This window comes from Uranotaenia lowii, chromosome 2, assembly GCF_029784155.1.
Source record: "Uranotaenia lowii strain MFRU-FL chromosome 2, ASM2978415v1, whole genome shotgun sequence".
Classification (NCBI taxonomy): domain Eukaryota; kingdom Metazoa; phylum Arthropoda; class Insecta; order Diptera; family Culicidae; genus Uranotaenia; species Uranotaenia lowii.
This window is the reverse complement of record NC_073692.1, coordinates 187480158-187506768: the sequence shown is the minus strand read 5'-3', so window position 1 is coordinate 187506768 and position 26611 is coordinate 187480158. Positions and strand designations below refer to the sequence as shown.

The 26611-nt window shown below is 33.7% G+C and overlaps 1 protein-coding gene across 8 annotated transcripts in view; it reads right to left on the bottom strand.

The window, feature by feature from the left end:
- The window catches only part of LOC129748489 (G1/S-specific cyclin-E), a 36872-nt gene extending 10843 nt beyond the window's left edge, over positions 1 to 26029 (bottom strand). Inside the window, exons 1-3 of one of the 8 annotated variants that reach the window (XM_055743130.1) lie at positions 25790 to 26029; positions 24414 to 24705; positions 12898 to 12982 (exon numbers count right to left, since the gene is read on the bottom strand). In XM_055743130.1, the coding sequence (XP_055599105.1) occupies positions 12898 to 12982; positions 24414 to 24427 (99 nt within the window). In that variant the 5' untranslated portion in view covers positions 24428 to 24705; positions 25790 to 26029. Of the gene's footprint in view, positions 1 to 12897; positions 12983 to 24413; positions 25438 to 25789 lie in introns of those variants that run through there. The other 7 variants (XM_055743131.1, XM_055743128.1, XM_055743135.1 and 4 more) reach the window with 7 other exon arrangements.
- Between the last annotated feature and the right edge of the window lie 582 nt (positions 26030 to 26611).

Genomic DNA, 26611 nt, shown 5'->3' with positions numbered 1-26611 from the left:
GTAGCGTATTCGATTCTCACCACGAAGGTCGGGGTTCGATCACCAATCCGGGCAAGTTTTTATTTCAATAAGTAGTTTGGTAATCGAGTGACCATTCTTATGCGGTATATGTAGTAAATGTAAGAAAGAAGCAATTGAGCAATTTGTCCAGCTTGGAATCCGGCGCGTGGCATCATGGCGGCACCGGTATAGAACATAGTAAATAATCAAGAGAAGGTGATATGAACTGAAGCCAAGGAATCAGTTGAGATAGACAGAGATTTTTTGCTTATTTTGGATTTTTTGGAAGCTGAATAGAAGATGATTAAAACTTGTTTTTAAACTTCAAAGTATCAATAAGAACTTAAATGTTGAGCTGCATAGAACGTACTTCATATCAATGATGGGGCTGAGTAAGCGTTTTTGTACCTGTTTTATGGGACTTTTGGTTGCTTCTACATTCGCTTTTTGGGTAAAATTAAACAGTGAAGGAATCGCTCGAAGACCAAATTACTTACAACTTTTCTAGAAAGTAGTATCCAGAAATAAAATTTTTATTATTAAAATTCATATATATGCTGAACATAGTCGTTAGTTGTAATAATGAATAAGGCTTTTGACGGTCGCCTTGTAGTGGAGTGAAGTTCTATATTTAACCCAATTTTAATTTAATCAAATCTGGAACCGGATTTTAATAAAAAGCAGTTTTTAAAGAAAGTTATTGACTTTTAACGTTTTTGTTTTAAATTTCATGATTATTGAATTTAGTCCGAAAGAAAAACAAATCCAAAATTAATTAAAATTTAACAGAACATCAGATTTAAACAAATCATTTTATTATTTGACCTGATCCACATCGAAATTCCATCAAATAGAAGCCGAAGTTCCGTTGCAACAGTTGCCCATTTCGAGGCGGCAACAGGCGTCATGCGTAGAACTTTTGGCGCGAACTTCTTTCTATGCTGCGCTCACCCATTTCCTTGTTTCCCTTTAGTTATCATTCTATTTTTCATGTGCCACATATTCCCAAGCTTGTAACTTCAGTTTTTCGTCCCTCGTCCTCGAGGCTCCGGGTTCCAATTCAAACAACCCAGAGGAAAGTGTAATACCTATACATATCGTTATTATTGTTATTAGCTTATGGTGGCTCTGTTCGGTTTCAATTTTGTTTTTTCGTAGTTCGTCTTTTTTTTTTTGTTTGTTAGGGACTCTAAAGCCCGGGGAAATGGGAAACCGGAGTAATGCTTCGGTTGGTCTCTGTCGTTCTCGGTGTCCTATTTGAAAGTTTGTATTGTCAAGCAAGAGAGATGGGTCGTAAAATAATAACACCGAGAGAAGCAGCAAAATTTTACGGATGATGGGAAGGAATTTCAGTAATCATCAATTAACTTTTATAAATGCGCCTTCGGTGAAATGGAAGAGGTCCTTGAGGATGGTTTTATGGCAACAGGTAAAACTATGTATTGATTCCATAAAAAAGAAGTGTAGCGAGAAACACCTCCTTTCCACTTCGAATTGAGAAACTAGGAAAGAAATGAACGAAGCCTTCCGCGATATTCAAATTGAAACGAGCAAAAAACACAAATGAAAACCGATGGTTAGAACCAAACTCGATGAAGGAATCGGACAAATATCACAGATCAAACCCCCCATTCGGAATTCAACGACCCCTTCTTCCTTCTCGATTTTTTCACATAACTACACATTAGAGCACGGCTGAATGATGGCCAAAGCCACGGGTGAGGAAAGAAACTGAAATTGGTAAATAAAACTGGTCCCCCTGGTAGAATATGAATATCAAAATAGGTTTTTTTGCTTTTTTTTGGTTCTCGAAGTGTCGCGTGCTTGACTAAATTTGATCTTTTGGGTTGCTGAATAGCTGTTTAGAAAATCTTATGTGTGATTTGTTTCTGAATATGTTCAAATTTTAGAAAAAAAAGGAGTAAATCCGAAAAGGTTTATTTTGACGATATGTACGGTTTCTGAAGGTCTAATAACTGATATTCAAGTGGTTTATACAATACTTGTGAGGCGTATTTAAGGCCATACTATATTCAAATCGAAATAAAATTTGGAATTCCTATAAAACAAACAACAACTTCAAAAGTTTATTTACATATTAAGCTACACAACGCTTGACAAGTTTTCCCTTGTGCTGAGCAATTAAATAAGTAACGAATGATCCATTCTAACGACTTGCTAACCAAGCCAACTTTACTGTTGATCATTCAAACTGGGCTATCCACATTCTTCTTCGAGTTGTCTTGCCGCAAAAAATAATCCGGTTTCCAGCTCACTGGAACAGGTCCTTGCGAACAATCTCCGTTGAATCGGGACCACGAAACGAAACAGAGAAGAACCTTGTGTGTTCTCGAATTGCCGGTGTTCTCTTCTGTTTATTTTGATTCCTTCTTCGTTTCTCGGAGCATTTAAATTTTTTCTTCAACTCCAAAGCAAAGTTAAAAACCCGCAGGCAGTTGCTTGCTTCGAGAAACGACTCCTTTAGAGCTACACTGCAAGATCCCCCGATAAGAACGAGGATAGCGACCCCAGATTTTCTCAGGTTCTAACGCCGTGGAACCATCATCGAACCATCAAAAGTGCAATGACGTATTGTCAACAACCATCATCTGGCTGCTGCCGGTGGCAATCCAGTTCTTTTCCTTTAAAAGAAATCCCTTCTTCCCTATCGGAGAAAGACTGGTTTGTGTATATATACATAGGGAAACACCCAAATGGAGGGAGAAAATAGCGCCAAACTACAGCTGGCATTTCGCGCCACAAGCTGCGCTTTAAATCCCGGTCCCTAAGGAAAAGATTTTCTTCTTTCGAACGAACGTGAAAAGATGAAGCGATGGAACGACAATCGGTAAAGTTCGGTGTACAAATAATTTTGCCTATCTATGGTGGGAATGGCAAACAGAAAACCTCGTTCCGGGAATCTAGAATAGGTCGTCACTTGTTGCTTGTTTATCGGTTTTGAATTGGATATCAGAACAGCTTTTTTTTGTGTATTCCTAGAGGAAAAAGTATCAGCGATTGACACGTTTGATTCAGAGGATAAGTCAAACGCTGATAGCGTTTTGTGCGTAAACTACCTCCCTCAACTACCTCATGATTGATACTAGGGCACCAGAAGACCGATTGAGCGTCTTTCACCAATGAAAAGAAATACAAATATTTACTTTTCACATCGATGTATCTATAACGTTTTAACAGCCTATCGACAAAGGCTGCAAAAGATAAGAATGCCGGTTAGGCAAATTAAACACCTTTGATTGATACGTTTAAAAAAAAACCTACAGATGTATCTAAAAATTAAAAAAAATTGAACTTGACGATCAGCTGCTCAAAATATTGATTTAAAGAATCGGCGAATGATACAATTAGTAGTTTAATGTCATATTACCTGAATCGGGTTTGTGATAAAGCTCAGTTGGTAAATTAATTGCCTTCTGAGTCGATGTCCGTGAGTTCGAGCCCAAAAGTAAACATCGAACACAGTTGTATCGCACAAATTTTTCAATAACTGTACGCCAACTGCAGCGTTGATGGCATAAAGTCCAACAACATTCTATTCTATATAATAACGAAAAAAGTTTACAAGCTATTTTAAAAATGAAAATAAGACCTTGAAAATGTACTCTCTCTGTTTATGAAACGTTGAAACCATCAACAGTATAAGTATCGTTGATACAACAACCTAGGCTGAGAATCCTTTCTTTAGTAAGTTTGGGAAAAAGAGAATTGGAGGAAGAGGGAAATAAACACGAAGAAGAATTTAGAGAGGAATAAACAAGAGAAGACAGCAAAAAAGAAAACAACAGATGAAAGCAAAAAAAAAGAGAAAACATTTAAGATTGAAAGAGAGGAGAGTGAGTGAGGAAAAGAACGACTTAAAGAATATAGAAAAGTGTAAAAAGGAAAGGCGAGTTTGAAATAGAAAGAGACGAGGGAAAAAAAATAATATTTCTAAAGTCAAAGAGAGCAGAGTTCAAAGAAATAAAGAGTAGATATTGAGAGAAAAAGAGAGTAAAATATAGCAGAAGCTAAAGAAGATTTTCTTAGAAAAAGAGAGAAAAGATTAGGTGAAAACGAGAGAAGAGGTTAAGAAAACAAAAGAGAGAAGGAATTCAAAGAAAATGAGTAAAGAGATTAGGAGAAAAAGGGAAAAGATTTTATGAGAGACTGAGAGAAGAGTTTAAGAAAGAAAAAAAGGCGAATTTAAGAAAGGAAGACAGATTGAGAGATTGAGATAATTCAAAGGAGAAGAAGAGCGAATTCAAGATAGAAATAAAGATCGGGAGTGATAGAGAGGAGAATTTTAAAGAGAAATAAAGTAGAGAGTAAAAGGAAAAGAGTGAAAAGTTTAACAGAAAAAGAAAGCAACAAAAAGGATAGTTCAAGAAAGGAAAAGATAGTTAAAGGAATAAAGAGACGAGAGTTTAAGAGAGATTGAAAAGAGAACCCAAGCGAGAACTTGTAAAAGAGAAATGAAAGGAGTTTCACCCTAATCCGCTCTTGAGTGTCAATATGACGCTATTGGAAGTTTGGCGGCTTGTAACTTTATTCGGGGGCATCCAAATAATACAATTACTTCGAGGACCCTCAGTGAATTCTTTAAATTTTTAATTTTGCATCATTACTTTTTTTATGGACGCACCCTGACAGCCCAGAAAAAAGTCCCTAATCAGACCTTGAGTGCTTATTTGACACTCCTCGCTTAAATCCTCTATATCTCTCTTGTTTCTCAATCGATTTTTACAAATTTTATAGTTTTGGAAACCTCGTAATGTAACACAAATATGTTTCTCAGTCATTATTCACCTACAACACTTCATTTTTCCGTTATTCAAAGTCTAAGAAAACTAAATCAAAAAAACATGCTTCGGAAAGATCACCTACGGAATGCTCAAAAAAAATTCCCTGAAATGTCCAAGAAAGCTGAATTTAGAAGCTATACGTTGCACATAAGAATATATTTTTTCTAAATTCAAATTTAAGATGATGGCCACAAAAAAGGTAAAAAAGTGGTTTCAAAACGGTATTTTTGAATCAAAATTGTTTAGGTCACACCAGATAATAAAGGTACCTATTTTTCGAACTTTTTGTCAATGAGTTACTACGAGCTTTCCAAAACTATAAAATTTGTAAAAATCGGTTGAGAAACAAGAGAGCTATATTGGTTTTGGTCAGGAGTGTCAAATTGACACTCCAGGTTCTGTAACGGGTAAAAATTTTGGGGACGGATTAGGATTAATAAAGAAAATGAAAAATTAGAATGAAAGAGAAAATTTTGTAAGAGAGGAAGAGTAGAGAGCTTCAAAAAAAAAAGAAAGAAAATTTAATAGGATTCAAGAGAGGGAAAAACAACAATAAAAAAAAGGAAAAACTGTGAAAATTTATAGAATTCAAGAGATGGAAAAACAATAATAAAAAAAAGAAAAACTGTGAGTGAGAGAGAAGAGAATTTAAGAGTGAAAGCAATGCAAGTTTATAAGTAAAACTGAGAAGATTAAAAAAGAAAGAAAGAAGGATGTAAGTGATAAAACAAGAAAACCTTTTAAAAGAAAATAGGAGAGTTACAACAGAGAAACTAAAAGAAGTTAAAGAGAAAAGAAGGAAAGGAGGTTAAAAGAGAAAGAGATAACAGGATGGCCACAACTTTTTCATTTTGAAATTCCCGGTTTTCCCGGACAAAAATTCAAGCTTTTCCAGACATTGATTGTCTATTTTCGTCTACATATAGCGAAGCTTCCAACTTATTTCATTGATTTGAACATCCTACACAAAATCGTTATGTAGTTTTAAATCATGTTACAAATTTTTTGATCTGTTACAGATATCAATTGTGTTACTACAGCTCACAAAATCCACGTATCTAGAATTTTAAATTGTTCTGAGGGCGTTCTGGAAGCTGTGTAGATTTCTCTATAAATATTGCCTACACTTAAAAATTTTACGTAAAAAGAGTGTTAACAGTATTCATTACTACCCCATATTAACCTGGGTAATTATTAACAGATATAAGAACAAAAAAGAATGATCTTTATCCATGGTAACTTTAGTTGACCCTACCATTTTCCGAAGAACTTTTCTTCTGTTTAAGCTAAGTTTTTAAATCATATTCTTTAGAATTCACTACAGATTTTTTATATATTGAAAAAGTCAATATTTGAAATAAACGAATCTCATTAAATTTTTGAATCGTTATTATTATTGTATTTAGTGCAATTCAGTGCTAAAAAGTTAACTTTTAGACACTGAAAATATTATCGAAAAGCGATAATTTTTTATACAAATTTTTTTTTTGCCTGCAAAAGTACAGTCCACGATCTACTTCATCACAAATTTTCAGTCATTGGCATGGGGTTATTTGCAAGATGCATTTCTTGTAGGTCAATTAATGAATTTTGCTAAAAAAAAATAAACTTTTTGCAACTTGCTGCAATGAATAACTGATTGGAAACCGTTCACCAAGCATTCTTTTTGCATCTTGAATTCAGGCTTAAAAGTTAAAAAAAATACAGGACAACAAGTTAAATAGTTTTGACTAGTTTTGAGGATTATTCAACAGCATATCAAAGTTTGAGATATAGACAAAATTTAAAACAAGCTGAATTGAATCTTCAACCATTGTTTTTGTTTTTATTTTAAACTAAGGAATTTCAGTTTCGAAATGAATGAAGAAAAAAAATGCAAAGGGATTTCAAAATTATGATATCTAAATTTATAATTAAAAAATCAAGAGTATCGTAAATCAATAAAAATAAGAAACATTTATTTTTGATTTTCAAAGCGTAGTTACATTAAATTTTGCAGTTTAAATTGATTGTTGCTCGAATTTTACTGCCTATACTAATCAAAAAATCTTACCTTCAAAATTCATGGATTTTGAGATCAAGATAACATTTTCATACATTGAAATTGCAAATATTAAAATAAATTCAAAAAGGAACAATGTAATTTTTTGTAGTACCCATAAAAAGATTAAAAAACATTTCTAAATCCTCTACTGCATTTTTGGTTTCGAACTGTTTTTTTAAATATTTTTAGCATGATTCAGTACTGTCAAACATTGCAAACTATATTTATAATTAAAAAAAAAACTTATTTCGTACATCATTTAATTGTTAAAATTATCGAGAAACAGATCTATTTTTTGGCAATAAAAGTATTTCCATAAAAAAAAATTCTCAACGTTTTCATTTTTCCTTCAGTAGCTTTGTTATGCAGAAAAATGTGGATTTGATTTAAGTGAAAATCAATTAATTTCTCGGGGTAATATTATGAAAATTAAATAACTGTTCCGGTTAATATAACGTATATAACGCTATAACGTATTTTGTAATGTTTGCTTGGAAACAACGCCTGTATCTGGAAAACAAATCTTATAAATTTCTTCAAACAAATGCTAAGCTAAAACTAACTTTAAGGATTTATGCAAAAAACATGTTGAAAAGTGGACAAATAAGGTTTTGAAAATCAAAGAGACTCAACAGTGTGCATAAAATTTTCAGCAACTATGAGCTAAGTCATTAAACGCAGATTATAATAAAAACATGTTATGAACATGTTTTCAAATCTGTAAAGCCTTTATTTCACAAATTGATTGTGCCGTCTTGAAAGCGAATTATTTGTCAGATCCCGTCAAATCTAGTTCTGATGATATTCGGTTTTGAAATTATAAAATTTCCTAAGTTTTGAGTAAAATACATCATTGATAACCAATAAACCGACAGCCCTATATAAAAAAATAAAAACAGATTTCGAATCTATTTATTATACTCCATTCGATAGAGGATTAAGATTTTACCTAGCTATTTGAGGGATGAATGACCCCATAGATGTTAAAATCCCAATGATCAAATAAATAAATAAAAAAAAAAACCTAGCTATTCTAGATTCAAAGCAACAATGCTTGTAAAAAAATCCTCAAGTTTAAAAAAGCAATAGAAAAAATGTAACTATTTGTGACATCATTGAAGAACATTTAAGAGCATTCGATATCAAAGATTTAAATTCTATTTACAACTTTGTAGAAGACTCCATTTTTTTTACTTATGCATTTAAAAAAAAATATTTGATTCATTTTGATCAAAAAAATATTCCAAAATATCCTTAAATTCTCATATTTCATAAGACTGTGAGAAATAAACTTAAATGCAGCTTCAGTTTTCTCAAAAGTTTTAACTATTCGCGGTCTTCGAAAAAGTTGATCATTGATTTGAAACCTACGATTTGGGTATCTTAGAAAAGTTCTAAAATGTGGCTAAAAAATTCTTAAGTTAATCCTTGAATCTTGAAAATACAAACTGCACATTTTAATATGTATGTCGCCCTCAAATTAGTCAAATTAGCTCTCAGTCCTTCGGGCAAACGGAAAGACGTAAATTTGGTTGACTTGTATCGAGAAGAGATAAACTAAAAATAATCAATATTATTACAATAATTTTATTATTTTGACAAGAGTCTCTTTTAACATTCAAATTCAAGGATTTTTTTTTTCTTGCGTAACTCAAAACACAAATATGTATATTTTGAGGAGAGTACCATGCAATGTTGAATCATTTAAAGATTTTTTAAGAATTTACCTAGTGTCTTTAATCGACATAAACACACCCTTATTAAAAAAAGAAAAAAATTTCATTGGATTTCTCTAAATTTTATTCCAATTTTCGTCAGGGATCATGTTAGATTTAGTTTATTAAAATTTTCGCTTTTATTAAAAATAGTACTTTTGATAGGAGATGGTTTCCTTTTCAACTAAACAAATTTTCAGCTATGTCAAATTTATCATTGTTAAGCTACAAAAACGTTGAGTCGTGCATAAAGATGATTGTCTTGTGTTTAATTTTTAAGTTAAACACTATCACTGGAAAATTATAATATTAGCATCTTTTTACATTTCCATTCGAAAGTCAACTTTCATTTGCTTGTTTTTATATGATTGATAGTTTTTGTTTTTTTTTTTTAATTGTAATGCTGTGCGATATTTGAACAAATTTAAAAAGACTTTTTGAATTTCTCATCTCATTCTTCGAGGCAGTTCGGGGCCGTTCAAATATTACGTAACGCAATTTTCGAGCATTTTCGACCCCCCTCCCCCCTACGTAACACATTCGTCTTAGAATTTTCCAAGAAAAATTCACAAAGCGTAACAAGCTGCTATACCCCCTCCCCCCCTTAAAGCGTTACGTAATATTTGAATGGTCCCTTCCGGTAAAAATAGTGAGATTTTTCAGTTTAGAGGAAGTAGAAGAGAAATCAGAGAGTAGTTAAAAATTTCTAAACTTTCTATATTCTATTTTTTAAACTGTGACCCAAAGATGGGTCTTGACTCAAACATTCAGTCAGCGAAACTTTTTTTGTAGAGAAATGAATCCAACTTAGATGAAATTTCAGGGACTAGATAAGGGAAAAGTGATGTTGAAAAACATGCGAAAAAAATTTTTCGCCTTGTCTCCCGGTGAGACTTGAACCCACATCTTGCGCCTCTCCGGGGCCCATGTATTAACATTCTACTACAGGAGACCAACCTGGCGTATGAATATTATACTGGTTGAGTGTCGATGTCTATCGGAATGAAGGGAATAGTTCTCCCATGTGCTCATAATCATTTTTCTTGGTCTATTTCTATTCCCATCTTTTCATCTTACGGTAGTTGGACTCAAATTTGGATATTTTAGGCACGGCAAGACTTGCATTGCCTTCCCATATACTGCACGGGTTGTCAGTTATGATGAGAAATGATGCGTTTTGCCGTATTTGGATATCCAACCAAATTCGGTGTTTGGCACCGCCTTATTTTCTATTTTTTAAACTGTGACCCAAAGATGGGTCTTGACTCAAACATTCAGTCAGCGAAACTTTTTTTGTAGAGAAATGAATCCAACTTAGATGAAATTTCAGGGACTAGAGTCAAGACCCATCTTTGGGTCACAGTTTAAAAAATAGAAAATAAGGCGGTGCCAAACACCGAATTTGGTTGGATATCCAAATACGGCAAAACGCATCATTTCTCATCATAACTGACAACCCGTGCAGTATATGAGAAGGCAATGCAAATCTTGCCGTGCCTAAAATATCCAAATTTGAGTCCAACTACCGTAAGATGAAAAGATGGGAATAGAAATAGACCAAGAAAAATGATTATGATCACATGGGAGAACTATTCCCTTCATTCCGATAGACATCGACACTCAACCAGTATAATATTCATACGCCAGGTTGGTCTCCTGTAGTAGAATGTTAATACATGGGCCCCGGAGAGGCGCAAGATGTGGGTTCAAGTCTCACCGGGAGACAAGGCGAAATTTTTTTTTTTCGCATGTTTTTCAACATCAATTTTCCCTTATCTAGTCCCTGAAATTTCATCTAAGTTGGATTCATTTCTCTACTTTCTATATTCTTCTTACACATTTTTAAACTGTTGAATTCTGACTTGGAAATTGAATATTAAATTTAGGGTTGAATCCCTGGTCTTAGAACCAAAACAGAATTTCGGTTTCCTATTGTTAATTTTCCCGGTTTTGGGTGTGGAATCCCGGTTTTTTCCTGGTATCCCCGGTTCGATTTTCAATTCCCGGTTTTCCCGGTTCTGTGGCCACCCTGAGATAAGAGTATAAAACAGAAAGAGAAGGGTACATAAGAGAGAACGAGAAGAGATAGTTTAAGCGAGAAAAAGAGGAGAGTATAAAAAAGAACAGATGAGATGTTAAAAGAAAAAGTTTGAAGAGTTTAAATCAAAAAGATAGGACAGTTTGATAGGAAAAAAAGTGAGAGTTTATGGAAAAAAAGAAAAAGAGGAAATGTTTAAAAAAAGAAGAATTCAAGAAAGGAAAAGAGTGAGTTTTAAGAGAGACAGGCATTTAGAAAGAAAAAAGGAATAGTTAAGAAATATTTTGGTCAACAAATAAGAACAAAGGAAAGAAGAGAGTTTGAGTAAATTCAAGGGAGAAAACGGCAAATTTTAATTGAGAGGAAAGAGAAGAAAGAAGAGTCTGAAAAAATGAAGGATTTGAGGAGTGTGAGAGATTGATTTCAGGAAAAAAAATTAAAGAGCGAGAGCCTAAGTTAGAGTAAGGTTGCCAGATTGCCCGGTTTAATCCGGGTTTGCCCGTATATTTAATACAAAATTAGGAAACATTTCGGCCCGGCCCGGTTGCCCGGATTTCATTGGAAAAAGCCCGGATTTCACCCGGATTTTGACCGGATTAATTCACATTATTTGGCAAATCAAACAAAAAAAAAACAATTTGTGATGTAATTTTTTTTCATTTATGCCTCCAAAACGAAATTTTTTGAGAAAGTTCTATGAAAATAATTATGAAAAGATTTTGTGAAACGTAAAATACGATTTAAAATAACTTTAGTTGAAATTTTTTTTTTCAATTTTTATTATTTTTCTGAGTTTTGAAAAAAACATGAATAGATATTGTCCGGATTTCCCATATGTAGTCGTTAATTTTTAAATCAAAAGCTCGGATTTTGCCAGAATTAGAGAGATAGTGTGACGAAGCAAGAGAGGGTAACAAGCATAGATTGAACCATTTATCGGAGACAACTTTGATCTTGCAAACAAGTAAATATCTTAAAATGAGGAGCAAAGAACTCATATGCATACTGTCTTCTTATATAATAAACCACAATAATTTCAAATAGCTAATTGCTTTTTTTCAATTATGTAGCAATCGCGACTTTATTTCAACGTCACAGTGGGCGGATAGTTTATTGAAAAACTTATCCGGTACAACTGTGTTCGATGTTTACTCTTGGGCTCAAATTCACGGACATCGGCTCAGGAGAAAACTGACTTGTCAATTGCTGAGCTATGTCACAAGCCCAGCTAAGTGTATGGTCGATTTATTTGTTATAATTTTATAACTTGGATATGCAGTTGTTATCCTAAAATCCTCGACTCGCAGTTTTAAAATACTGTTAAATTTCTATGGCAATCGCGCACCATTTGAATTCAACGTGAAATGTAAATAGAAAACTGTACCAACATTTTTTATATTTATTCTATCAACCGTTAGGAGGCACACTTTACCATATTGTCTGCTCTAGCCGAAAGTCTAGAAACTATACAAAAATGCCACGAAAAACAAACATACAGTACAAGACTAGAGTTCAGGTTCAGCGCAAGTCCTTGAAAACAACGAGTTGCCGAATTAAAATAGACCAGTAATTAGATTCTAAGTTTTCGTCAACCGCTGCCGACGTCTCCAGCGGCAGTTGTTGTTTACCAAAAGCTTATGAATGATTCAAAACATTTAAAATCGAAACTACGAATACGATTAGATTTCTGGTCTGTTCTACCATAGCGCAATGGGGAATTTAGTTCAAAGAACCCGAATAAATTAAACGAGCCGTTCGAACAGACATAACTAGTTGAACAAATTACCCAACTATGGTTGCATCAGTTGCAAGGATGAGCAACATCTGCCGTCACTCTTGAATGATTTCTTACCGTTTCAAAGAATAACGAATTCATGAAAAAAGGACAAAGAAGAAACACGAAGGACGAAAAAGGACTTCCCCGAATGGACATTTAAAAACCTTGTTTCGCTAGCTGACTTTCAAAATGGTGGGCAACAACGTACGGGAAAGGGAAACTTTGAGCAGAACAACAGTTGTGAGACGTCACAAACGTGGGTTTGTCCGATGATAACGAATATGGAGAAACTACTCCGAACGAAGGTATCCTTCTCCGAATCCTTGAAGATCTTGAAAAGGAAGAGAAAGAGGCTGTCGATGGATTCGACTGGACTAGAATCGGTTTTGTCTTCCTCACCAAACTCATGATTGCTTAGGGTCGCTCATCCTTTGGAGGATACTGTCGATATGTAGTTATGTATGTAGTTAAGATCATCTAGGTAACTGTAAACTCAATGATTAACTGCCTGACTGACTTACCGCATCGTCCGGGATGTACTTTCGTTTACGGTTGTTTCTGGTTCGGGATTCTGGAATGTCTGATGATCTGCTGGCATCTTCGGAACTGGAAATGGAAACAGAAATAGAAAATATTTGTGTAAGTAAATAAAAACAAATTTTATATTTGGAACAACCAAAAATTAAATTTACAATGGGGTAAGATTGATAACTTTTTTCAATATTTTTCAATTATTTTTTCTGTTATAGGGAATGCGGAATGTTTTCTATTTTTAAAACCAGTACTGGACTCCTATGAACGTAAAACATGGTTGCAGAAATTTATTCGACTGGATACTTTAAATTTGATTTAAAAATCGATTTCGTCTTTGTTTAAAATTTGATTCCTAGGGTAACAATGATCAGTCTCTAATTTGACGGTTTTTAACGAGTTTTCTTGATCATAAAGGATACAAAACACTTTCATCATATTTACAAATGCTTAGTAGTTTATTAATTGCTAAGGCAGTTCGGAACAAACTTAAATGATATACAGACCCCGTTCGTTTTTGGCAACATTCGATTGTGGCAACATCCGATTTTGGCACATGAACCGTTTTTTGAAACAACATCACCTTTTTGTTTTCGCTATAACAGGTCTTTTATTATTTAGATAAACACCGAAAATAAATTTTTACGTTCTGAAATGGTTATAAAATGCAACAAAATAAAACAAAAGTCTTTTAAAACATTAAAGTACTAAAAAAAACATTAGAAAAAATTATAAAAAAATACTAAAAATGGTCGGAAATTTACTAAAAATAACGTTTATGATAATAAAAATAGTTATTTTGTAAAAAAAAGAGAAAAAAAATTTCAGAAAAAAACGTTTGATTTTGGCAACATTCGATTTTGGCACCACAAAATGTTCGGGCATTTTGCCAAAAACGCACGGGGTCTGTATGTACTAAAATTAATCATGAAACTCTACAAAATTTAACACAACACTTTCGGTAGCTTAAAGATACTAAATCTGTAACTTTTGGTTCAGTAAATTCTGAGATATACTATGCTGAAATTAGGTGTTTCTTGGTTTAGATTTCTTCGCGGTCCAAAAAAAAACATCGCGGCCCTTAATTTGTTGTGGCCGAACAACAATTGAAATATAAAGATGGATAATGGTGGTGCATAAATTCAGGTACTAAATTTTTTAACATTAGATACTTATAAAATTTTAACTATGTACATACAAAAAAATAAAATTTTGCCCTCATTCAATTCCCTAGGCCCTCGAACTATACCCCTTTAATTTTTTCCTTCAAACTTTACCATTTGACAGAGATTCTAGCCTTTTGTCCAAGACTGGCTTATACTCTTGGAAAATGTCCCCATTTTTGAAATATCAAAAATTTTCCTCCAAAATACAACAAAAACAACCACGAAAACCAGCTAATTCTAAACGCTTTGGTTTCATCAGGAAGGGTGTTTGTTTGCGAGCCTTCGAAAAAATAGATGTATCAAGATTTTGAAATTACATTTTTACTTACATTTGAAATTTTTAAAAACAAACCAAATTTTTCTCAATTTGAAACTTAACTTATAGAGTTTTAAACGTTGAAAAAAGTTTTGAGATATTTAAACTTTAGACTTAGTTATATTATGGGGAAAATTTTCATGTTGATCTTACCCCGGTGATCAATGTTACCATCTGCCATGTGGCATCTAAGATTTGGGAATTTCTCTTTCAAGCTGTGAAAAAAAGTCAAGTTCAAGTACAGAAGATATGATTTATTGGAATTAAAGGTGCATTGTCCATTGTCATGTGTCCAAAAAAATTAGTGAACAGTTAGGAGCATTTAACGGCCTTCATGTGAACTTTGTGAATCAATCTCGTGATTCTACCAATCAATTGTTTGCAGTTCTTGGCCCTCCAATTATTTTTGTACATCAATGAGCTCGAAGTTCCGTAAAAATCTTCGATTGGGCGACACTGAGGCAGATATGTCAGGTTGTGGTTCTTGGGTACAAATGTACCCAGAAATAGCTTTCGTTGTCCAAAAAAAAAACATTTTCCGGAATAATTTTTATTTATTTTTATAATCGAAATCTAATCCTCAGTCTATTCTAGGGCTCTTGTCTTATTTCGGCACTTAATTCCAACCTTTTTCAATGTCTTGCCAATGTACTGGTGAGCACAATTCAACAAATTCAAAATTTTCGTCTTAAGGTCGGTTTTCCAAAGGTTATTTCACGAATATTCAATACACATTTTAAGGAATCTACAAGGTGGCCACAATTTTTTCATTTTGAAATTCCCGGTTTTTTCCCGGTTTTCCCGAACAAAAATTTAAGGTTTTCCAGACTTTGATTGTCCAGTTTCCTCGGCATATAGCAAAATTTTCAAAAGCATGATCTTTGTTCATGATATCTTAAGTGACCCTATCATTTTCCGAAGAACTTGTCTTCTGTTTAAGCTAAGTTTTGAAAATATATTCTTTAGAATTCAGTACAGATTTTTTATAAATTAAAGAAGTCAATATTTGCAAAAAAAATCAAATTCAATTTTTGAAACGTTATTATAATTGTATTTTATACAATTCAGTGCTTAAAAGTTAACTTTTGGACACAGAAAACATTATCGAAAAGCGATAATTCTTAATACAAACTGTTTTTGTCTGCAAAATTACAGTCCACTACTTCATCACAAATTTTCAGTCATTTTGCATAATCATTGACATGTGGTTATTTGCAAGATGCACTTCTTGTAGGTCAATTAATGGATTTTCAAAGGATTTTTCAAAATTTCATTAAATTGTGTGCGCCACTTGTTGCAAAACTCGACGTAATTATCCACCGAGTTGGGTAAATTTACGACTCGTGTTTAAAAAATCAATTTTTTGCAACTTGTTGCAATGAATGAATAACTTATTAGAAACCATTCCCCAAACATTGTTTTTGCATCTTGAATTCTGACCTCAAAAGTTTAAAAAAGATATGGGTAACAAGTTACAGAGTCTCTATTAAACAGTTTTGGGGATTTTTCAACAGCATTTCAAAGTTTGAGATATAGACCAAATTTAAAACATTTATTCTATTCAGATTCGCCCATTGTTTTATTTGTGTAAAACTAAGAAATTTCATTTTCAAAATGAATATCGGAAAAAATTACAAAAGGAATTGAAAATTATGATATCTAAATTTATTAGAATAAAATCAAAAGTATCGTAAATTAATAAAAATATGAAACATTTATTTTTGATTTTCAAAGCGTAGTAAAATTAAATTTTGCAGTTTAAATTGATTGATAGATACTCGAATTAAACTACCTACACTATTTAAAAAATCTGAACTTCAAGACTCATGGATTTTGAGTTCAAGATAACATTTTGATATATTAAAATTGCAAATTTTGAAAGAAATTCAAAAAAGAACAATGTAATTTTTGGTAGTAGAAATAAAAAGTTAAAAAAAAAACATTTCTTAATTCTCTGCTGCACACGACTCCATATTTGGTTTCGAACTTAAAAAAAATTTTTTTAGCATGATTCAGAACTGTCAAACATTGCAAACTATATTTCTAATTAAAAAAAAAACTGATTTCGTACCTACATTATTTTAACAATTAAAATTATTAAATAACAGATATATTTTCCTACAGTAAAAATATTTCCATCAAATGAAAATCTCAAAGTTTTCATTTTTCATTCAGTGTAGGATTAGCTTTGCTATGCAGAAAAATGTGGATTTAATTTCAGTGAAAAAAGTAACTGTTATTTGTTCAATGTTTATGTTGAGTCAGTTTCTCGGGGTAAAATTAGATGATTGTTCCGGTTAATAAAAGAGTTATATCATATTTTGTAATGTTTGCTTGGAATTAACTCCTGTATCAGGAAAAAAATCTTATAAATTTCTTCGAAAACATGCTAAGCAAAAGCTAACTTTAAGGATTTATGCAAAAAACAAGTTGAAAAGTGGAAAAATAAGGTTTTGAAAAAGACTCGACAGTGTACATAAAATTATCAGAAACTATGAGCTAAGTTATAAAATGCATTTTACAATAAAAACATGATATGTACGTACTTCTTTTCAAATCTGTAAAGCTTTGTTTCACAAATTGATTGTGCCGTCATGAATTCGTATCATTTATTAGATTCTGTCAAATCTAGTTCTGGTGATATTGGGTTTTGAAATTTAAAAATTCCTAAGTACTAAGCAAAATACATCATTGACCATTGATAACTAATAATCATCAAGTTTAAAAATCCTCAAGTTAAAAAAGCAATAGAAAAAATGTAACTATTTGTGACATCGTTGAAGAATATTTATGAGCTTTCGATATCAAAGATTTAAATTCAATTTAAAACTTAGTTGAATACTTAAAACTTGATTTGACTTATGCTTTAAAAAAATATTTGATTCCTTCTGATTAAAAACTATTCCAAAATATCGTTAAATTCTCATAATTCACCAGACTGTGAAAAACACACTTAAAGGACGCCGCAGTTTGCTCAAAAGTTTCAACTATTCACGGTCTTCGTAAAAGTTAATCATTGAATCGAAACCTAAGATTTGAGTATCTTATAAAAGTTCTGAAATGTGGCTAAAAATTGTTTAAAGTTAACCCCTGAATCTCGAAAACTAGAGCCAGCAGAAAACACCTAACTGCATATTTGGATATGTCGCCCTCGAATTAGTCAAATTAGCTGTCAACCCCCCTAGCAAACCGAAGAACGTTTATTTGGTTGACTTGTGCTTTCGAAAAGAAATAAACTAAAAATAATCAATATTATGGCAATAATTTTGTTATTTTGACATGGGTCTTTTTTTACATTAATTTCAAGGATTTTTTTTTCTCAAATGCGTCACTTAAAATACAAATATTAATATTCAGGAAATATTTACACTGTTTTTTTCTAAATTTTATTTCAATATTCGTCACGGATCAGGTTAGAAATCAGTTCATTAGACTTTTTCGCAAATTTTCAAAGGAATCTTAACATAGTCAGGCTTTAAAAAGTGTAATTTAAAATTTTCTGAATAAATTATGACCAGTGATCGAAAAAAGTTAATGTCCAATCAGTGTGGTTGATAGGAGATGGTTTCTTTTTTAACTATGCAAATTTTCGGCAATGTCTAATTTTTATTATTAAGCTACGGAAAAATACCGTGTCGTGCATAAAGATGATCGATTGTTTTGTGTCTAACTCTTAAGTTAATAACTATCACTGGAAAAATATAGTTTTCTCATTTTTTTCCATTTCCATTCGAAATTTGCTTGCTTTTATATGATTGAGTTTTTTTTAAACTATTGTAATGATGTTTAATGAACAAATTTTAAGAGGTTTTTTGAATTTCTCATCTAATTTTTCGGGCAGTTTTGAATTCTAGGTTCCAGTAAAATTAGTTAAAAGAAATTAAATTTTGAGGTAGTTGAAGAGAAATCTGAGAGTGTTTAAAATTTCCAAACTTAAGATATTCTTCTTACACAATTTTGAACTGTAAAATTCTGACTTGGAAATTGAATTTTGAATTTTGATCAGGGATTCAATCTTAGAAAAAAAAATGAATATCGGTTTTCTTTGGTAAATTTTCCCGGTTTTGGATCTGAATTCCCGGTTTTCCCGGTTCGATTTTCAATTCCCGGTTTTTTCCCGGTTTTCCCGGTCCTGAATCTATCTCAGAATCTTCCAAACATGTTGAAGCTCATAAATTCCAAGCTGATTTCGGTTCGCTTATCATTCTGCTAAAATTGCATGACATCAAAATAGCTGTGATGAAACTGAAATTTTTAAGGAAAAAATCGTTACGTAACGATGAGCATGCCTCCCTCCTTCCCCTATGTCACAATTCGTAACGACCGAGCTTACTTCCTCCCCCCCCCCCCCCCCCCCCCCTAGTGTGCAATATGGATATCCTCTAGAAATCACCCACCGCGAAACACTGAATAGCTAAACGCGTTGACTGTCTGACTGCCGCGTCCTGACTGAGCTAATGGCTGCTTGTTTAGAGAGAACACGTGGTTGAACTCACTCACACAATGGTGCCCCGCACACCTAGGAGCGTTACGTAATTTATGGATGCCCCAAAGCATATGGAAATAACTGTTTCGACGATGAATTTAACCATGCGGTCACAAAATTCCAACGTCTGTTTTTCCTAACATAATTTCAAATCAAACCTCGAATACCTAAATCTCACTTGAAAAATCAACAAAAATTCAGTCGTTCGTTTTGGCTAGGAAGGAAACTTTATAGACCACAGGATTTTTGAAATTTGGGAAGTTCAAATCTGCCGAGGGATTCGGCCGGAGCTATCTCAGTGGGATGTTATTTGACCTTAATTACCCAGAAATAAGCTATTTTTCTTATAAGTCTCGACAGCATATGATTTTAAGTCATTGTAATTTCATAAAAAGGTTTTTAAATACAAAAAAGCATTTGAAATGGACCATTTACTGATAAGAAGATCTTAACCCTGATCCGCTGTTGGGCGTTAATATGACACTATTGAAAAATTGGCGGCTTTTAATTTTATTTGGGAGCATCAAAATAAAAAAAAATCTTCGGGGACCCTCAACGAATTTTTGAAATCTTTAATTTGGCACCAGTACTTTTTTATGCACGCACCCTGAAAGCCCACGAAAAAAACTCCTTAATCAGACCTTGAGTGTTATCTTTCTTGTTTCTCTACCAATTTTTACAAAATTTATAGTTTTGGAATGTATATAATGTAAATGTAATATGTAACTGAAATATGTTTTCCAGACATTATTCACCTGCAACACTTCAGTTTTCCGTTATTCAAAGTCTAAGAAAAAAAAATCCAAAAAACCACGCCTCAGAAAAAAGACTGTAGACCAGCTAAGTAATGCTCAAAAAAATTTCACTTAGTGGCCAAGAAAGCTGAGGTTAGAAGCTATACGTTGCACATAAGGATTTATTTTTGGAAATTTTTAAGATCATGACAACAAAAAATGTAAAAAAGTGGTGTAAAAATCGTAATTTTGGATCAATGAACCGTCAAAATTGTTAAAGTCATACCAGATAAATTTTGAAAAGAGGATTGAAAAGTTGGCGTAATTTGGCACATATTCGCATGTTTAGATTTTTAAAATACGAAACACATAATTTTGGACGAATTTTCAAAGGTAGCTGTTTTTCTGAACTTTTTGTCAATTTGCAGGGTTGCTAGCGATTTTTCGATTTGGAATTCCAAAGTTTTTCCCGGTTTTTCCCAGGTTTTTTCCCGGTTATCAATGATGATTTTTCTGATATTTTTTATACTCTTTTTTGATTTAAAATCATGGCGAATAAAAAAAATTAATATAAAAGGCTTCAAATTTCTAATAATTGTATCCCAAAACTTGTTAACCGATTAGAAATCATGGCAAACACTTCGGCATCTTGTAATACGTAGTCTTTTCGTTTCAAATTTACAGGCTTTCATGATTTTTTAAAACAAATCTAACGAACTGAGAATACATTCGTTGGTTTGCTCCACAATTTCAACAATTTTACAAAAAAAAGTCCGGTTTAATTGATCTTGAAACTTGAAACTATGAAAAGTACTACACTTTTCAGCCAATATAAATTTTCTAGAATTTTTATAGAGTTCTAGAAAAAAAAGTATAATTTGTAATAACATCGAAACATACTATAAAATCAACTTGAATGGGGATTACAAAACTTGAAATCATCATATTGCCGGAAAATATTTAGTTATTTTCTAAATCCAGTTATATTTTTTGTACAAATCCAAAGAAATAATTTAAAAAAAATGTTTTTAATAACAAAACAATGAATAATGAAATACACAACAACAACAACATTGAAATTTCTGATAAGTTTCTGATAAAAAAAGAGGTGTAACTCTGCTTAAAAACGTCTCACGCTGCCAAATTATCTTTGCTTTTAGCATAAAATAATTTCATGAAATATGAATATCGAATACTGAATAATTTTTCGTCGAAACTGAAACTGGTACAGTCTAACCTGCATGTGCGCGAAACTTCTATAGTGAGAGAAAACAACAAGTCTCAAGATTTGCAAAACACAAAACCTCTTCAAGTGAGAGTGTAATACCACCATAAGCTAGAGTCGTTTTCCTGACTAGACCAAGGAAGTTAGATAAAAAAATAATACTTTTGTACCATATTGAAACTTACTCAGAAAACTTCGAACTGATGCATCAATTGGTGTCAGGTGGATTTTTATCAAATACAGTTGAATTTCTAGATAACTTTAATTCATTTTTATGTTGCTGACCCTCTATAAAAGAGAACCTGGTTAAGTTAGAAACCTCTTTAAGAGAGGAAAAAAGTTCAGTTTTGTGTTTAGTTTTGTCGTTAATAGTTTCAATATTAAATTAATATCATTTGAGTTATGCTTTTAAGTGTAGCACACTTGCGGAGCAGATAACTCGTATTTCTCCGCAATTAGTTCAAAAAGTGATAACATAAACGCTTATTTTACTAATGAACGAAAATAAGCGATTATGAGATAAATCTATATCGAGACTCTCGAAAATACTCTTAAATTTTGAAATAATTCTAAAAATAATTTTGAAACTTTGTGAAAAAAATTCGAAAATGTCAATTTTCCCGGTGAGATGCCGAAATTCCCGGTTTTTTCCCGGTTTCCCGGTGACGTGATGAAATTCCAAAGTTTTTCCCGGTTTTCCCGATTTTCCCGGTTCGCTAGCAACCCTGAATTTGAAATATCTCATATTTCTTGCACTTAAATTCAACTTTGCACTGGATTTTTAGTATGTGTTCTGCCCTATTTTACCCCTAAGATGATACAGGTTCCTTTCGTTTTTGGCAACACGCGCGAGAATTTTGTGTTGCCAAAATCGAATCATTTTTTTCATCTTCGATTAATAAAAATAATTCAATGTTATTATTATTAACTCAACTCACCATGATTTTTGGATAATTTTTAGTAATTTTTAGTTTTTCTATCATATTTTAAACACATCTAAAACTTTTTTTATCATGTGTTGAATGTTTGCTATTTTTATCATATTTGTTATTTTTGTCATTTTACATCCATTTTTAGATAATTTTTGTCCTTTTTATTCTTTTGTTTGTATTTGTTTTTGAGTTTTTTGAAATTCTTATGTTTTTCGTCATTTTTGAGTGCTTTATATTTTTTTTGATTTTTTTTAAACGAACACACACATATAGGATCTCAGTGAAACTTCATGTTTCTTTGAAGAGATCTTATTTATTTTTTATTTATTTTTTTCTATTTATTTTTTTCCTCGGACAGAGAAAGCTCGCTGGAGTTAAACTTTTCCAAGCCTCTTCTCCAACAGGCACAAAACCCTATGAAAACAATTTAACAATTCGTTTACAATATTGTTTTCACAGAACGTAAGAGCATTCCAGTGAGCCTTAACCTGAGCGTTCATCTTTCGAGAACATGATGGCTGCATCTTGTAAAGGCTAAAACCACCAGCCCACAAAAAAGAGTACTATTTATGCCGTGACCGGGATTCGATAAAAAAAACCATGGTCGGCGGCATTTTTGGATATTATTGTTATACTATTTTATCAACATTCAAGAGCGTAAAAACGTATTTCTGGTGTTTGGCTAAATCATATTGGTCCTGTTATAGCCAAAACTATTTGGTAATATCGTTCCAAAAACCCGTTCGAATATTGCCAAAATCGAATGTTGCCAAAAAACGAACGGGGTCTTTAACTTTTCAAAACACTAATTTATCAAAATAGCAGTTTTTATAGAAAAGGGCTCATTTAGTAGGCTTCATAAATCTTCATGAAACTTTCACAGCACATTAGAATGTTTCCCAAAACAGTTTTAATGAAAAATTTGTTTGCTTAAATTCGTTTCCACACAGTTTTGTTTGGTTTTTAAAGGGCAATAAAAGACGAATAACATTCAGATGTCTCTTGTCAAATCCTGAGAAAATTTCACATAAAACTATTATTTTATGTGATTTTAAACCTAGCTACATTGCACAAAATTTCCCATTGTGAAATGTAGCTAGGTACAGAGTTTCTTATATTTTCCATGTATTCCCGGTTTAACAGATCAAGAGAAGAAAAAACCGCACCATCTTACTTGACAAACTTCGAGTTCAATTGTATAAACTTGAGTCCAACAATAAATTACTCGCTCTTCCGAAACGCAGAACTCTCCCCAAGCGCTCAGCGCATTTGACAGTGACTTTATTTGAGGAGGCGCGCTAGAAATTTAAATACCCCAACCAAAAGCGAGGGAGAAACGTGACATCGTCAAGTCAACCAAAATGAAAAACCAACCCGGGGGGAGCCCGAGCGAGGACATGTTACCAACCGGAGGTTGTGCAAGCAGAAGGGGGTTTAAAACCCCACCAAAGTAAGGCGGGAGAGAGCTCAAGATTACACACTACGCTCCCCATTGAGCAGTGAGCCAGTCAGCCAGCTATCGTCATCGTCGTCGTCAGCTTTGCGCGTTTTGTAGAATCAGCCATAGCAGAAGGAGGGAAATCCTGCCGCGAAGCGCCAACCAAAGCAGAATTCAAACCAAAATACCCCCCGTGCTTGGCCGGTCCGCTTCTTGGTTTCCTCCTTCATAAACATTTGCCCCCCTTTCGTGCGTTGTTAAGCTTTGCGCTGCTGGTTTTAAGGTAGAAATTGAGGATTTAAAATGATGGCACACACCCTGGCCGAAAGAACCAACAACCAGAGACGGGCAAATTCGAGCGCCAATATCGTTTGTTGGCTGATGTTGCTGGTGCTGTCGAGTTTTGTTTTTTTTTTTCGCTTCCCTCCCCATCGGTTTCGGCGCGCGGTGGAAACTGAACGAGCAAAGGAAAAACTTGCAAATTTTGATTAGAGTTCTGGCGGGCTGTCAGGCGATTCACACCACACAAAAGTGCCAACCCAAAGGAAGCAGCTCTTTCGTTCGTCATTAGACATTTTATTGGTTATCAGTAGAAAACGAAAAATTCCTGGAAACATGTATTAATTGATAAGTGTAAAAGTCACACTTCAAATGCAGCTCTAGTTCAATTGCATGCATTTTTTTTTCGTTTCTAATTTTGCATAATGATTGAACTTTTCATTCTACTTCTACAGGTACATAACGAGATAACGACAAAAATATCAGTTTTAAATATTTCCTCAAATTTTCTTTATTTGGTATTCCTTCACAAAATGCACCTCATCATCGTAATTGATATCTGGCCTCTATCAATCAATTTAAATGCACTTTCGGAGAATTTTAAAATTCAAGATAAAAGTGATAACTGGATTCAAGGTTTCCTAAATATGAAAATATAATTGAATAATACATACATTTCAATATGTTTTCGGCATAAGTTGAAAGGGGGCTTTGGACAAGTTTTGTGATGTTTAAAGCCTACAGGATCACCAAGGTTCAACCGTAAAATCTTGGCAAAGAAGGATAATAGCAAAATAGAAAGCCTAAAAATAGATCCCTAAGCAGGTAGCAGGAAAAAATGTATGCAGTCCTTTGGAAGGACCTCTCGTGATGATGATTTATGTTACATTCAGTCCCTTCCCAAGGATTTCAACTTTCTAAAGAACTTACCTATAGTGATCCATGGTATCGAGAGGACCGAAAAGGCCCGGTTTCCGGTCCAAGTTCCTCCTGCTACCCTGAGCAGTGTGTGTTCCTCAACACTTGGGACACTTTTGGGGGAACTGCGAAAACGAAACACACACTTTACTGAACAGATCCGGTTTTGGACGCTCGGTTCTTCTTTGGAATACCGACTTTTCTACCCTCAATTTCTTCAACTTCTTTGCGAGCTTGAATAAGAATTTTGCGCCGAGTTCATACACTTGCAAAACGCGCACAGTGAGCCCGCGGATTGTTCACCCTAGGAATCCGAAGGAAGTTCGGAGAATGAAGGAACGTGGAAAAATTAAATGGCTGACTCTCTTTGCTAAGCAATCAGGTTATTCTCCCCCACGAGTGGGGTCCAACTTTCAGCCTGAATTGTAGCTAAATTTCTTCCTAGAGAAGGTAACTACCTTACGTTTTCCGGTAGTGGATTCCTTGGACCATCTGAGGCACCAGGAACCGGCTTGATTCCGAACGATTTGCAGCTGAACCGGAGCCCGATTTAGAGATCCAACGAGGCACCACAGCCGAAGTTCTGACACGAAATGAATTTTTTCAATGCTCTTCTTCACATTCTCCTGCTTTGGTCGCTCGCTGCTGGTTGGGTTTTTTTTTCTCCTCTGCTCATATGCTGCTAAGCGATTTGCGCAGCTCTTGTCGTCACACAGAGTATGTACACTATCACGAAAAAGAGGAAGATATTTTCCCTCCCGAATCGATGAGGTGGATTTTGGCGCGGAATAATTTTCCACAAATTTTCACCATCCGGGAAATATGGGCACCCTTGGGAAGAGGACTTCCCGAGCTTTGGGGTGGTTTTTGTTTGGAGAAAAACCGACTCCGGGAACCGTAGGAAAAATAATCCCAAATATATGGCTCCCGCCAAAATAATTCCCTCTCACAGATGTGGCCACGACACGTAATCGCTTCCCGAATTAGGGCAAATCGATGTAAAAGTAAATTTCTACTTAGTAGCACGAGTTAAGTATTCTTTTCCGAATCCTTGGGTACTGGTGATAAAGAATCTTGATTCTAATAATTAAATAATATTAATTCTAGATTCACAGTACATACCTACATCTCTAATTATAATCAGAAAATTAATTTGTAATTTTATTGAAATTTTGAGAAAATTTTGATCATTTTTCCATCACACTTCAAGGACGATTTTCCAAAAATTACACAATGTGCCCGTTCCATTTCTTAGCATAGATTTTATTAGAACCTTTTTTTTTCATTCATTCATCTAATTCCTTCATCCTCCGAACCCCTTCAGAAGCCAATTTTTAGGTTAGGCTCATGTTTAAAACTAAATTTCACCGGAAAACAACCCATTTTACCTGTAACACTAAAAACAATCCGAACCTCAGCTTCCTATTTCCAACCAAAGAAAATTTCCTCGAAAAAACGACACAATATTCACCAATTTTCAACTTAAGTCACCAATATTTCAAATCAACTTTTTTTAAACTCCACAAAATGCAGCCTAACAATCCCGGTCTAGAACGGAGAACAATCGTTGCTTCTGCTCTGCGCACTGTCTCAACTAGCGGGCTGGCGGCTTCAGATTGCGCTGCCGAACCGGCCAAACTCGCTCAAGAACCGCGGGCGGACATCAGCAGAAAGAAGCAAACGATCTTCTCTCCTAGCGGGCAAAGCAAAAGCAAAGGAGAGAGAGCAAAAAGAGCAAGCGCGCGAGAACGGTAATTGTCAGCTGGGCTCAGCGTTGCCACTTAAACAAATTTTTGTAATGATAGAGATTTTTTTCCGGATTTTTGGAATCAAGATTCTTTATATGTAGGATATACAGATAACAGATTTTTAGATGTTTATACAGATTTATAATATTTTTTCATGATATCTTGATCATGCTTAGAGTAAATCTTTATGGATCAGTTTTTTTGTAGGCTATGGGCGCGCTCGCAATCCCGGTATACGATTTCTCGTGTGTTTAACAGAAGCAATAGCCTTCACTCCAATAGTTGATTTTAACAAGTCTGTTCAATGAAGTCTGGTCGAAACGGGTCAAAACAGGTAGAAATGGATTGACAGTTTATCACCTGTCTCTTTCCAATTGACATCGACCGATTTCTATCCGGTCGAAACCAATCCTGCTGCCGAGCTGGATTGGTTTCGACTCGTTTCAATTATCTCCAATGAAG